This window comes from Neopelma chrysocephalum, unplaced genomic scaffold (genome assembly GCF_003984885.1).
Source record: "Neopelma chrysocephalum unplaced genomic scaffold, ASM398488v2 Primary Assembly neopelma1_61, whole genome shotgun sequence".
NCBI lineage: Eukaryota > Metazoa > Chordata > Aves > Passeriformes > Pipridae > Neopelma > Neopelma chrysocephalum.
In genome coordinates this window covers 2,256,991-2,272,358 of record NW_020897716.1, presented here as the reverse complement: position 1 = coordinate 2,272,358, position 15,368 = coordinate 2,256,991, and the positions used below count along the sequence as shown (strand labels likewise).

Genomic DNA, 15,368 nt, shown 5'->3' with positions numbered 1-15,368 from the left:
GAAGACAGAAGTTCTCCATCAGCCTGCACCTCAGGAAGTCCCCCACCGTCCCCACATCACCATCGGCCAGTCAGAACTCAATTCAGTCCAACAGTTTAATTACCTAGGCAGCCTCATCTCCTCAGATGGTAAGATTGATGGGGAGATAGACAATAGGTTAGCGAAGGCATACAGTGCTTTTGGAAAACTCCATAAACGAGTTTGGCGTAATAAACACTTGAAGAAAAGCACCAAGATCAGTGTTTACAGAGCCATAGTGCTGTCTACTCTTTTATATGGTTCCGAATCATGGGTCATCTACCGCCACCACCTGCGTCTCCTAGAACGCTTCCATCAACGCTGCCTCCGTACAATCCTTAACATCCATTGGTCAGACTATGTGACCAATACATCTGTTCTCGAACAGGCAGCAATCACAAGTATTGAGGCCATGCTCCTGAGAACGCAACTGCGTTGGGCAGGGCACATCTCTAGGATGAAGGACCACCGCCTCCCTAAGATCCTGCTCTATGGTGAACTTGCCACTGGCTGCCGCAAGAGAGGAGCTCCAAAGAAAAGATACAAGGACTCCCTGAAGCAACAACTCAGCCTCGGGCATATTGATCACCATAACTGGTCCACTCTGGCCTCTAATCGGGAGGCCTGGAGACAGACCATTTATAACGCTGCTGATGCTTTTGAGAAGGCTCGCAGGATCACTCTTGAGGAGAAAAGACAACGCAGAAAGAATCGAACCTTGCAGAATATACCATCTAAGGAGTCTTTCTGCTGTGTCTTTTGCAACCGGACTTGCCTTTCTCGTATTGGCCTTTTTAGCCACCAACGCGCTTGCATGAAAAATGGGTAGAGCCCTTCCCAAATCTTCGTTCGCGAAGCCTAGCCATGATGATGATGATGATGACTAAATTTTTCCAAGGCCTGGGCTACCTCCTCTTTAAAATTAAAAGAACCGAAGACAGCTAATGTTTTGCTTCCTGTCTCACTGATTTGGCCATGAACTTCCCAAATCTATTCCTAATGAACTATAATGTCCAAATTATTTCGTACAAGAAGGACAGAGAAGTGCTGTATTATAACCTTGAAATAAGGGTCTGTAAACTCATTAGAACCAAAGAATCTTTAGTTAAAACTGATACAAACTTATAGGTGAGACTGCAAACCAGTGACAGTAGAACTTATGAAAGGAAACCCTGACCTCTGCCAGTTTCTTTGCACTCAGCCACGCATACCAAGATTCTTTAGTAACACACTAACAGTGTAAAAATGGTGGCAGTGGCAGCAAGCCCGAGGAACCCGGAAAGCTCTCTTCGGAGACCTCTGTGAAGCAACATTCTATTGCTGTTGCTCCTACTCAAGACAAGTAGTTAAAAACCTCACATATAACACACATTCTTGTACCATAAGTGCCTGTTATTCAATACTCCAGGAGCACATAAATATTTTACAACAATGTTGAAGGTAAACAAATGCAACAAAATCCTAAGCATTACGCTCTAAGCAGAAATGTCTACATTAGCTTCTCTTAAAGTGATACTAAATGCTCAAACCAGGAAGTATAACATTACAGCTAAAAGGGAAGCCAGGTTTACAGGGAGAAAAGTCTTTTGCTAGGCCAGCTGACATAGCTAGAAAATTCACATTCCAGCACTAATTTTTCACGTGTAGAAACACCATATTAGCTGATTTTAATTGTCTTCCTTTCCCTGAAAGAAACAAAAAAAAAAAAAAAAACAAAACAAAAAAATTAACCAAAAAATCAAACTGAACCAAACAAACAAACAAAAAAAAATCAAGGATATTCAACAGCCCAGACTGACTTCTAGGAGTGCGTATAGATTGTATACTCAAGCACAGACAAAGCTCAGGAAACATGTCCTTATCTCTAGTCACTAAGAAGTTCTTTCATCTGAAATAATGTGTTCTTTAGGTACATTCTTACTTGTTTGAGACACAGGTAACTGCAAAAAGCTATGGCCTTATGACAGCTAATAACTAAGAAGCTTTTCCGTTACATGCTGTTAATACTACCCTAGAAACTTGGGGTTTCAGATGTCTGGTTTCAGTATTTCTGACAGTTATTTACATACCTCGGGGGTTTTTTTCCCCTCTCCACATCTTACCTCTGTAACCGGCAATTCAAGCTGAACCACATCATCTTGTTTTGAAACAGGCGTTTGCAGAGCTGTGTCTAACAGTAAGATGCCATTGAGATCTTTCCTACATCCTACTGCATAATCATCCACAAAGATCACTTTATCCACAGCAGAAATATACTGACATTTCACCCGTCCACCTGGTTTAGCTATAAAGGGAAAGACAAAAAGCAAGATCCAATTAGAAAACAGCTTTTATATAAAAGACCTTTAATACTTGTTCTGAAAGTGATGTAAAACTTCAGCAAGATCATTACTACTTGAGATGATAAAAGCCTAGCATTTTAGCTATCACAACTTTCATCAAGCTTTTATTTCCTACATTAAAAAACAAAGTACCAAAATCTATACACCCCATCAACAACCACAACCATTTTATTCCTACAGTGAAAGCCATTATTCAAGTCCTGCTCCTACCACGAGGCCTAAACTAGTGTTTTCAAGCCTAATGTAGATGGCCTGGTACACTTGATATTAGCTGACAGTCGATAATAAGAATTAAATTGTACAAATCAGCACAAAAACTAAGACACAGTTGCTGAACTACCATTAAGGCACCATTTCATGAAGCAAAACAATACTCAAACTTCTGAAAACTAAGTACAGCATGTAACATGTACCAATGTTAATGTGTTCCTTGAGACACTAAGGTAGCTTATTTCTGCTCCGTGCTGCACATGTGATGTCAGTAAGAGGTTTGAGAAGTCTGGTGGGGGTGGAGGAAGACTGTCAGCAGATAGATAAGGAAAGACTGTGGCAATGGATATTATCCCCAGAAATGTTTAGTGTTACTTGACACTGCTATGATTATTATTATATATGTGTCTAAGGCTGGATGGATTGTAAAACTGCAATCCATGTAATATGCTACCTGTATAGAAGGCCACCTGCTTTAATTGTGTAACCTGCTGCTATAGAAGTGGACTGTATGTAAGTTATAAGTATATGGACACATTCTCCAAAAGGCAAAGCTGAAATTGCTGGATTGTCAACATAGATGTCTTGTTGCACAGGAACAGGAGTTCCATTAAATTTTGCATTAATCATGTCCCGTCCCTGTTTTCATCTTTCCTCAGACACTGGATACCATTTTTATTGTAAATAATTAAAAATCACCATTTCGGTAGCTAGAATGCAGTAAAATATCCAGGTAAGGACAGCTATGTAATTCTGTCATCTTCATGTTTTGATATAGTTAAATGGAAATAAAAACTTCTGGAAATAATAGGGCACATGAATCTGACCACATTACATTTGTGGTATCCTCTCTCAAAAATGTAGGTCAAGAACAGTTTTCTGGTGCCCTTCTCACCAAAATTTTTGAAACAATGACTCATATAGTCTCAAAACACAGGCTATATCCCTTTGCCTGCATTAAGGATACTGCAATTGTATAACAGTCAGAAACACTTCAAGAGCTCTGGAATCACTTGACAGTTGTGAAGTCTTTAGTCCTTCCTCGCCAAAAAAGCATTCTCTGAATGGCAAATCAACTAGTTTCAAACTGCGTTTTTTCCAATACATTTGAGTTCCTCACACAAGACTTTCTACAGACAACACAGCTGCAGGGAAGGAAGTAAGTTATTCTACAGGAAAATAAGAGGTTTTACAAAATTCAAATACAATTTGTAATGTCTTTAAAAGTATTAATTTCAACAACGCACTGGAAACTATTATGTAAATAAACTGAAAGGTATCTCATGCACTAAACTAGAAACCTCAGTAGATTCTGATGGTGTTTGCAGTCTATCCAGTGTGATCCAAGTGATGGATCACTACAGGATGCTTCCTTTAACCCATTACTTCTCCTCTTTCCCAGAGAAAATGGGAAAAGCAGCTCACCTTTTCTGGCAGTGCCAACACCATAACACTTTCTTTTGCACTTGCCTTATTTCCTGTCAAGCTGCTCATGTCCTATGACTAGGAGTTCAGCAGTTTGTAGGAGCCCCAGTCCTTGTGGCTTTCCAGGCTAGATCATTCTTATTTTATGATTTCTGCAGTGAAATCTCATGTCTAAACCAGCAAAAGGCTAATATCCTCTAAGTAAGTAGTCCAAATCCTTAGAAGCCAATGGAGATTACTAAAGAGGCAGATAACATGCCTAATCAACATAATATTTCTGCTCTGTTAAGAAACAAAACAAGAAGTTCTAACTACAGCACAAGAAATTGTGCCTAACAGCTATGATTTTCACTGTCTTGGTATATACTTTGTTGGTTACATTTACAGAAAGACTTTAGCCAAATTATCTCTAGAAAATTATTTACAGCTGCACTTTATTTGAAGCACATAAAAACAAATCAAGCTCCCTTAGGCTAAGTCGATGGAGCTTCAAGGAAATTATTCAATCAATATTTAATATTGTTCCAAAACCTAGAGAAACACATTCTGCAGCTGACTGCTTTACACTTTGAGTAGCCTCTGAGCCATTGACAAGCTGTTTTGCAAAAAGGAGTTTAATTTTGGAAGTTCACAAAATACATTTCAAGGTGGTTCTACTACTAGTCACAAACTATAAAACAGTCTACTTATGGTTGGCCATATGATTATAGTAGTAGACTGAGAACCAGGAAACTGAAGAATTTAGAAGTCACCATTAAGAAGTAACCGCAGTAGAAGAAATGCCTAGAAAAGTTAAATCATTCTCAAAGTATTGTCAGATGGGTCCTTTCTAACTCAGGATCAATGTTTAACAATCTGCCAAAGGACTCCGACCAATACCCTTTGAAAAATGTACTGGTGACACTCTAACATTATGTACTGCCTGTCCAGCCTGGCTAAGTTTACTAGCAATATGTAGTGATCTGCATCTTCACAAACCACATTTCAAAAGTTTCACAGGAACTCACCAAATTACTTAAGCTTGATCATCAAAATCCAACTGTTACTCTCATTTTAGCCATAATTCCTTCAGCTGTAATTTATTTTGGGTGGTGGAAGAAGAAACAGTCATTCAAAGTTTTTAATGATTTTGCTTTTCAGTCTTGGCACAGGTGGATCATAGCTTCTCCCAATATCTCTGGCCTATTTGTTTAGGATTGAAACCAAAACAACTTACAAAAAAACATCATTAAGTCTTTTGTCAGTTCCTGTAAGGAAACCTGGCAGGCTGCTAGCACGGTAGAAGTGCAAGCCCAATAGCATACTACATTATGGTATGTCACCTAAAACAACCTTAGAACTAGCAAACTGAAAACTTAAAATAAAAGCAAATAAACATCAGACCACAGAAATTAAGAATCTGAGAAAAGGAACATTTACCCTCCACCTTCTTTGTTTCAAAGAATACAGAACAGAGATTGGCAATTTCCTGTGATCAAAATCTGACCTTCAAAAATATTACAGAAAACAAACTTGTTTGGAGACTTCATAACAGTCTAAGCAGCATCTATTGTACCCCCATGGCTGCAGGCATTAAGATGGACCAAACTAATTAGAGAATTAGCTTTATATTTCAAGATGTAAAAGAATGAAAAAGTTTGTCTCCGTTTCTTTGCTATAAACAGATAAAGCCTCAAAGCTTTAAAGCTTAAGAGAAAGTGGTTGTCACCTGAATATAGGTGGCCATCATCATGAAGAGATGTAGGTTAATGTTGACAGTAACACCCTTATCTTTTGTATTATTGAAAGAAGTTAATTCACCTTGAAAACTGCTAGCCAGGAATGGCACTAAAACATATCAAAGTCAGTAATTCTCTCGGCAAGAATCTCCTAGTGCACAGCAAAAACCCCAAACAGTTTCTAAATTACAGTAAACTAACACTTTTATCTGCAGCTATAAAGTGAGAGTGGTAAACACATGCATTACAACACTAATTCCATAACGCTAAGATCCAAGTCCAGTCAAATATCTAAAGGAACATTTATAACTTTGATCTATGAATGCTGTTAGGTCTTTAGATTAGGAATTAAAATAATATTTTTGGAGAAACAGAAATCCCATCAGCTCAGCAGAACTGATGCACCAATACCAGTTTCTGCATTTCCAATTTAAACTAGAATATCCAAACAGTATCTCAGTACTCATTTCAAAACACTGCAAGCCTGGGAAAATAAATGAAGTTTCAGGAGATCAAAAGCCCTTCTATGTCATTAACTTTGTATCATAAGATTTGAACATCAAGCTATTTTAAAGGCAAGAGAATCTAAAAACTCAAGAAAAGGCCAAGTTGGCAGACAGCAAAACTATCCTTTCCATTAGAGGGAAAAACGCTTCTTGCTAGAACCTTACTCAGCTTCTTCACACAGTTTTCACATGTACCCGGGATTAAAAAAACCCATATGTATCAGTTGTCCTCATTTGTAGCAAGGCAGGAACCTTTCCTATTGCTACTGTTTCACATAATCACAAAACCAACTGAAAGTTAGCAAGTATAATATCTAATTATATGCTAGCTAAGCAACACACCTGCCAAGTCAAGAATATCAGGACAAGTGCAGTTTGAGGAAGTTATACAATACAAATAAAAAAACCCACCCCATCTTTAAGTTCACCTTGCTGTCTTAACTTCCTATATTTGGAGGAAACTGTTTTGAACTAATACTACAGAAAATCACAGCTATGGATTAGCTGCAAAGGGTTCATACAAATGAGGAGGAAAAGCAAACCAATGCAAGTCTGGTTTAAAAATTAGAAAATTGTCTCCAAATTGTTTTACCTCAGTGGCTCCCAAATGAAACTAAAACATGGTGGTTATGAACATCTGGGATCACAATAATGAGAAGATGTCTAAGGCATGTTGAAATCAGGCCACGAATGCTCATCACTACTGAATTAATCAGTCATAGATTCTCTCTTGTTCCTCCTCTTCTCATCCTCATGTACACCCTCAGTGGAAGTTTCAGCAGTGCAGTTTTATCTCACAGGCCCAGGCCCTTATTTGCTCTAAACATCACCTCAGCAAAGCAGTCTGCTGCCATCATGAAGACACTCTAAAAAAAAAATATTCTCAAACTTGAGGAAAAGACAGAAAGGAAACTATTAGATGATCACAAGTTCAAGGTCCTATTTTAGACAAATTATGTAAATGGGCTTAAACCAGCTATACACAAGCAACATTTTCTCTTTTAGATTCCACTACATGGACACACCTCTATCTGCCACATCAACTGGAAGAGCTGTCCAAAATGATTGAATAAAACAAAAACACATTCAGAGCTGAAACAGGAAAGAAAACTAAAATTGTTCTCTGAACAGCAAGAATGCTAAAGGAGGCAGAAATACCCAGCTCAACATCATGAAGTGCCTTCAAACCCATTATTTGCCAATACTGGATTTAGTTAATCAAAAACAAGGCATGATCTAAATTTTATCTTTTGCTTTAGCAACAAACAGGACAGAGCTGTTTCAGTATCAGTTTCATTATATGATAGCTGGTTTTAATAATCCTTATTAGCAGGAAGATGTGCTATCTGGGCCAAAGCATTGGAGACTGCCACATAAATATTAACTAGATGTGTCTGATCAAGCAACTACTAACAGAACACTAACACTTAAAAGGTTTCAGAACATAAACAAACCCCCACTGAGATCAAGACAGCTCATACCTCACTAGCTTTGCAGGGATAGGGTCCTCTTCCACCCTAGAGACTTAAAATGAGACCGAATCAGCAGGAAGATGCTGGTGAGCTCTTTGTGCCCACGCTGTTTATGTGGTTTAAGATCTTCATGTATCTAACATTACTGCCGCCTTGTATGCTGTACAGAGTTTTATATGGTTATCCCGTGAACAAATTATGAAAGGTTTCACAAGGTATTCTACAATCCTTCCTGCAAACTCAGGTAAACCGTGAAAATGCAAGTTCCTGCAATTCTCCTGCAAACACCTCACAGAGGACACTGTCTTCTTCAAAATTTCTCTCCAAGTGGAAAACTATGCTTAAAAAAATTTCAGGAAGATTGTCTTTCCGAAGTTGCAGACAGACAGATTACACAGCATCCACCCAGAACCAGAGACAGGCAAAGAACACTTCTCAGCTCAGTAACAGGAAGTTCCCGTTCTTCAAGAGCAAGTCCCATCACAGCATTTCACAACAAAGAACCTTTGCCAGATGAAATTTTACCACCAGTTCCTCTTTTCGTCCCTAGAGTGGCTACGACATTGGAGTTCACCCATTATGTATCCTGCAGCCTCTGCAATAGGAGAAAACATCTCCAGTTATGGCACTTTTTAAAATTCCAAGACTGTTTGGCATGAAATGGTTTAGCTTCTCCCTCTCCCAAGCCCCAATATTATAAGGAGCTTCCAAAACATCATGCTGGGAGAAGCAGCAAGTACTCAAAAGCAGATGGGTGGGTTAGAAGGCAAGTGAAAAACTGGCTAACTGTCACATTCAAAGTTAGTAATTAATGATTCCATACCTAGCTGGCAGCCAGTTGAGTGGCATTCAGTGAAACTCGATATGGTTTACTATCTTCAATGGCTTGGATAATGGGACAAGGCTGCACCTTCAGTAAGACTGAGGATGATGGGAGATGACTGAGGGCAACTGATGCATTAAATGGAAGGGCTGCCTTTCAAAAGGATCTCAAAAGACAGAAAAACGGCTTGACACACATCTCCTGATGTTCAATGAAGACAAACACAATGTCTTACACCTGGTGTGGAATATAACTCCATATATCAAGAGAAGATGGGGACCAACTGTCTAGGTGGCAACCCAACAGAAAGAACTTGGGGATCCTGATGGACAGGTTGAACAAGAGGCAGTAATGCATCCTTGCAGCGACATATTTACCACAGAGAGGATCAAGGGAGAAGATCCATTTCCTCTAATAAGGAATGTGGATCCCACATCCAGCTTCTCTCCTCCATCTGAGATATCAACACAGATGCGAGTCCCAGGAAGGGCTACTAAGACAGTTAGAGGGCTGGAGCATACAAGATGTGGGGAAAGACTAAGATAACTGGGCTTGTTCAGTCTGCAGAGAAAAGGTTTAGGAGGAAATCTAACAGCAGTCTTCCATTACTGCAGAAGTAGTTCAACAGCTATGTTAGACTGCAGAGTTACTACCTACCTACTACCACCTTTCTCTTTTGGACATTACTTTTTAAAAAAACACAAGAGTTACACTGAACAAGCACTAATCACACTGGATCAGAGGAAAATGTGCATAACTCCACAGTTTGTGCAAGACAGTTGTCTAAGACAGTGGTTAGTGAAGAATTTAAGAAAGGATATGTATACAATGGTTCTTCCCTGTAACACTCTCAGCCCCTGCTAATCTCTGCTCAGGGACCTTCTGTAACAAAAGGGATTTCATTTTTTATAGTGACCTTGGATAGGTTTTTCGTCTATGACTTTGTCCAACACTGTTGTAATTCCACAAACATATAGTATCCACAATGCCCTGTAGCCAGGAGCTCTATATTTTACTATTTCTCAGTTATTTTTTTTGATGCCCTCAGCTTTTGTACTAGAACAATCAATTCCCAATCTACATTTTTCACATGTCCATAATTTTGCAAACCTCTCACTCTCTTACCTCCCCATTCCAAATCATCCCCATTATCTTTTTAAGACTGAATATTGCTTCACATGCATAAACCATTCCATACCTTAAGTTTCTACTTCTGTTATATTCTTTTTGCGATGGAAATATTGAAATTGCACACATGCGGCATTGAAATGGACTTATATTATTAGCTGGGTTTTTGACAACCTCTCTAGCAATTCCTTATACAATAAGAACTGAGTAATTAGCTGGTATTTCATATTCCCAGCACAACTTCAAGACCTCATTCTGGCCTTATGAGTCAGTTCAGACCCCAGTACACCAGACTTCAACTCTACTAAATTCTTATGAGTACATCAAGTTAATTAAGTGCATGCATTCTCACATTCTCCTAACAACTGCTTCTACATAGGAAAACTGAAGTAGAACAGACTAGATTCATGCATGTTTAATTTATATTTAAAAGTAAAACTAATTTTTAGAGAAGTTGGCAAAATTGAAAGGCCTTGTATGTTTAAAACACTTATTTGCAGCCTCAGGATATTTGAACATGGTGACTACGTAAGTTTAACTTTTTTCTTTCACTAGAAGGGAAAATTCAGAAAAGCTAACTTAAGTTTGGCCGTGCCAGGCTCCCTCTATAGGCAATGGAACCAGGTTCCTCCAAAAGTTCAGAGTAAGGACTTTTCCTTTCTCTGTATTGCATGGAGAGAGAAACTAAGATTATTTGTTGAAAAATGCCAATCTTGTTATATGAAAGCTATAGAAAACCAAACAGGAAAAATCCATTATTACAAAAAGTCTATCAAGCAGCGTCACATCTCATCATTTACATCACAACATAAATCTAGGATCCAGAAGAAGACAGGTCTACTAGAGTCTACCACAGTATTTCTCCACAAAAACGACAGTGCCTTCATGCACTCCAATTAAACACTCTCCAGTCTTCACTGCCATCTTCCCAGCTGGCAACAGGCTTCCCACTTGCCCACTGTCATCCAGGTACTCCATCACAGTTCTCAGTCCTATCCTTTACCCTCCCAGCTCTTCCTTTCACTAAGGAGTTTTTCAAGTCTCTGTAGCCTGTTGCCAGTCAACAAGAGTTTACCCAACTGTTCTCCTACAGCTGCCAAATGCTCAGATGAGATCCTGATTGCTTCACACTCAGTCAGGTCAGAGAAGTGCAGGGGATCAAACAGTTTTCCCTCTACAAACTGTACAGGGGACTGAAGAACTGCCAAGAAACTGTACGCTGTACAAGCCTTCATTAACCAGTACTTGAGACTGGATAAGTTTTCACTACTGCTACCAATTTTCAAGACTACTTAATTGATAAGGAAATTCCCCCTTAAGTTACACATTAAAAAAGTTATCAATACTCGCTGAACTGCCCTAGCAAATACCTCAAGAAAATTTTAAAACATAACAGTGTTTACATTCATACGACAGATGAGTTATTATTTCTATAATTTTACACTTTTAAACTTTGCTAAACAACGTTTATTGTGTATCATTCTTTTCCATGGAGTGCTCTTTACCCAACAAGCACATGAATCTTCAAAATAAATGTTTTGCAGACTTCCTATCTACTTTTTGACTAGCAGTGTACACTGGGTCCTTACCAAATCTTGATACTCTTCCCAAAGACAAGGCAGCAAAGGAATTGGGCCAATACACAATCCACAAACCAAAAGAAGCTGCAAGTGTTAATATTTATGTGTACTTCACAAATGAAAGAACTGAAGGCAATAGTTGTTCTTTTTTGAACCCTCTACTCAGCGACAAGCACTCATCTGGTGATTGCAAGCAGTCCTTGCAATTAAGAGAGCATTAACTATTTAAAGGACAGCTTTCTAACAGCAGAAAGCAATACAGCGGCATCACTTAGGAACCATCAGGAAAGTGAACTGATCCATGTGTAAATTTTTTATTTAAAAATTAAAAAAAAATGGTGAGCAGTTACTGATCCCAGTGAAACAGAAAACATACAACAAGCTGTCTCACATGACCTTGGGCAGACTGATACACTCAAAAGTTGTCCAGGAGTCCACATGGTTGTAAGCCCCATCTCCAAGACAGCCTAAGAAATGTTTTTGAAATGTCATACTGCTAGTGGAAAATTAAAAAACCCTTGTAACAGCAAGGATGGACAGGTTTGTTCCCTGATTTTAAAGTCACTTGGAAAGAAAACCTGAAATAACAGATCAACAAATCAGAACAACAGATCAAAAAATCAGATACAATCATTATTAAAAAAGAGAATTAAGGGGAATTTTCAGTCTAGGGCAGATTTTTCTTATACTCTGCCTTAAAAAATCCTAGATGTTCTATTTCACTTAAGCTCAGGTTATGAATATCAGTGCAATAGCAACCATAAAAATATAAACAATATAACTAACGACTCAGAAAGTGGTTCTGCTGAGCCAGCTAACATTATGGTGGGCTGCCAGAAATGACTGGCTATAGGACAGGGGAGTGTACTAGATCCAAACCACTGATCACCAGAATGTCCCGAAGAGTAAAAAGGTCAGGGCTTTTAAACATCACTAGGCTGGGCACTCAGAAGCAAAAGTGTTCTCAATGTTTTCACTACTTCCAGTCCAACAGAGAGTCACCTGCTTCCTTTCATAATGTTCTAGACTTGAACTATCAATTATCTGTCAGAATATATTTCTGCCAAGTTTCTTCTACGTTTTACACAACACAGTATACAACATGACTGGGAGCTGAGCTGTAGGGTTTATCATATAAGCATATTAAAAGCTGACTTGACCAAAGTTGGATCACAATCAGCATTGAGGGTGAAAGTCAGTTTTTTCCTCTGAGAACTCTTCCTATCAATGAGAAATTCCTTAACTACCTGTGAGGTAATTGGGACAGGAAGTCAAAATTCAAATCCCTGACAAAGAGTACAGTATTTCATTTTGGGTCACTAAGAAGCATTTAAAGATTCATCTTTCTGCAGAAGACCTTCAAAATCCATATGCAGAGGTTTATGAAATTTCTGATTATCTGACATTAAAGCATTCTGCAACCTTTAATAATACTGCACTACTGTTGCAATGATAACCATGAATCCATCAGTCCAGATATGAATGACCTGCCAACAAAACGAAAAAATGTGCTACCATGCCTGGCAACACAACATATGCCTGCACTGCTGCCTGTTGTAACTTCTGAGTCCCTGCAAGAAAAACAGAAATGAAAACGTCCCTTTAAAGGCATGTGAAAAGAAAATATCTCTACTTTTACTCTATTTTAGCTTCTGCAGAAGATAATCCAGATGTGCTTCAAGAGAGCCTGGAAATATCAATTAACAGCACCTTGACAGTCTGGCAAGATGCCTGGCAAGCAAGAAGGGATATCTGACATACTCTGATTAAGCTACCAGGCAAATGGAGCTCACAGCGGTTTAGAATCGTTGCTGGTATGAAACACTGAACTTAAATCTAACAATTCTCCTATTCTGTTTTCAAAGTGCTTAAGGTTCCTCACGAATGAACTTAAGATCATATAAATCAATGGAATGATCTCTTTGAGAAGTACTTCACCCAGATTAGCAGTCACCCGAGTACACTCAAATGCAAGGTGGGCTGCAGCAAATCACTAGATATTTGACAATATTCCCCATGAGATGAGAAAATAAACAAGGAGAAAATTCTGTACTAAGAGCAACAGGCTTCATTATTACTAATTTTTTCTTTCATAATCAAATGAAAGAAAATAATAGACAAGGAGATGAAAAACTCGCCCCAATTTTGAGGAATGAAGGAGGCAACTTGAGCAGTATTACCAGTGAGTTTCAAACAGTTGAAACTGCTGATAGTGTCTTCAAATAATTGAGGTGTGGAATTGGATGGCAGAATATCCCAACAGTTTCCTCCTAAAGATTATTACAAGAAGTGTAAACTCTATGACTTCCAAGCTGCAAAAGAAAATCTTCTTGTTTTCCCTTCTCATCACATAGAAAAGAATCAAAAAGAAACAGAGCTGAGTATCCCTTGAGAGATTTCCAAGGCACCATAATTTGAAATGAGACGGCTGAAGAGAAACAAGACTTCCCAAAAGGGATCTCTGACAGATGGACAATGGTGTTGAACTTGCTGGCATAGGTGAGCCTCCTGGGCTGGGATCTATTTACTTCTATATTCTTCTGATGGAGGAACAGTAGTTGAGGGCCTCTGGTGCTAATGTAACATCTCTGTTTCCCCTGCAGGAACCGGTATATGTATAATGACTATGTCCTTCCCTGTACAGATTCAGAAGTCTGTATTTTGATTCCTGTTAGGGTCTCTACAGTAATTTAGAAGGCGTTAGCTACAAAATACTGTGCATTTTAGCAAATGAGGCTCTGAATCAATTGCTACCTCAAATTAATGTAGACAAACTTAGAGGAACATTCAAAATGGTCACTGTTGATGTGACAGTACATTTTAGATTCTGCCCAAGCTTCTCTGGGAATTATAGCACTCTCCCAGTTCAGGCAGTTTTCTTATTTTGTTTGTAAATAGAAGAAACTGATAAATCAAACATCTCTATGAACACTAAGAGTCACTTGAGATTATTCTGGGAAGTTTGTTTAGATTATTTGGGATTTTTTTGTTTGGCTTTTTTGGTTTGCTTTTTTTGAGGCAGAGGAAAAGGCTCATCCTTAGTGCTGTATTTAGAGATTGCTCATTTATGCTTTTTGGCTACCAGTGTTCAACTTGAAACTGAAACCACAAAAATATTTAAATGTCTATGAGGGAAAATAAAGTACTTGACAGACTTGCATGGCAGATTCAAAACTAGTCTTGACTAACCACTACCAGCAAACAAACAGAAATGCATAACATCCAGAAATCACAATTTTCCTTGCACTCCCAGTCTGGCTGTCTGAAATGCACACCACATGTGCAACAGTCTTGATACAATAAAATGGACAATCTTGTGACCAAGTAAGACAGAGCTTAATGCAAGCGTCACCTGATTTCCCCCCTACCTTTATTCACTACCACATTCTGGGCTGTTGCAAATGATCACCTGGTCCTCTTGAACAGGCCTACAGGGCTCACACAGGGAACAGATTAAATGTGATCACACACGTTCAAGAGATAGATCTGATGAAGATTCAGTATGGGACAATAATAATCATAATCCTCACTGAACTCCTACAGTTTGGGCTCAGAACAATCCCTGCATCATCACATACTGATATTCACATCAGAAACTGAAGCACACAGACCACGTCCAAGTTGTCTTTTGGCTGTGAATCTTTTGCATTGCTCTTTTACACACCAAAGAGCAACCTGCATTTACATTCTAAGGAAGGCAGCCTTCATTGCTCTACCAGATTCAGCATTCTACAGGTTCAGTCTTTTCACAGAGAATGAGCTCAAAGCTTAATATATATTTCCGCATTGAACTGTGACTGCACACTAAGGCTTGGTGGTGTTTCTTTTTCTCCCTGTCCTGTTTTGATGGGGGATTCTTTTCCTTGCTCTGCTTTCTAGAAAGAGAGGCCTGCTACAGTTTGTTTTTCCTTGGGTAAAGATTTCTGTCCAACAAAAATCTTTTGGCAGGGCAAAAGACCTGCAGCCTCAATTACCAAGGAGGACAAGCAGTCTCCCAGGAGAAGTAGTTTTAATTCCTAGAGACTCTATTTTTAGTTATAGCACCAGAAGTCCCTGAAGCAACAATATCCTTTGACCTGTCATTTATGGCAGGGGAGGGAGCAGCAACAGAGTTGGTCTACAGGTCTGAGTGTCCAACTACTACTA

The 15,368-nt window shown here is 38.8% G+C and overlaps 1 protein-coding gene across 1 annotated transcript in view; it reads right to left on the bottom strand.

The window, feature by feature from the left end:
- Positions 1–15,368, bottom strand: part of BIRC6 (baculoviral IAP repeat containing 6) — a gene marked incomplete at its 3' end in the record, with an annotated part of 65,970 nt that overhangs the window by 48,209 nt on the left and 2,393 nt on the right. Inside the window, exon 2 of the mRNA XM_027681643.1 lies at positions 2,121–2,302. Within this exon, the coding sequence (XP_027537444.1) occupies positions 2,121–2,302 (182 nt within the window). The remainder of the gene's footprint in view (positions 1–2,120; positions 2,303–15,368) is intronic.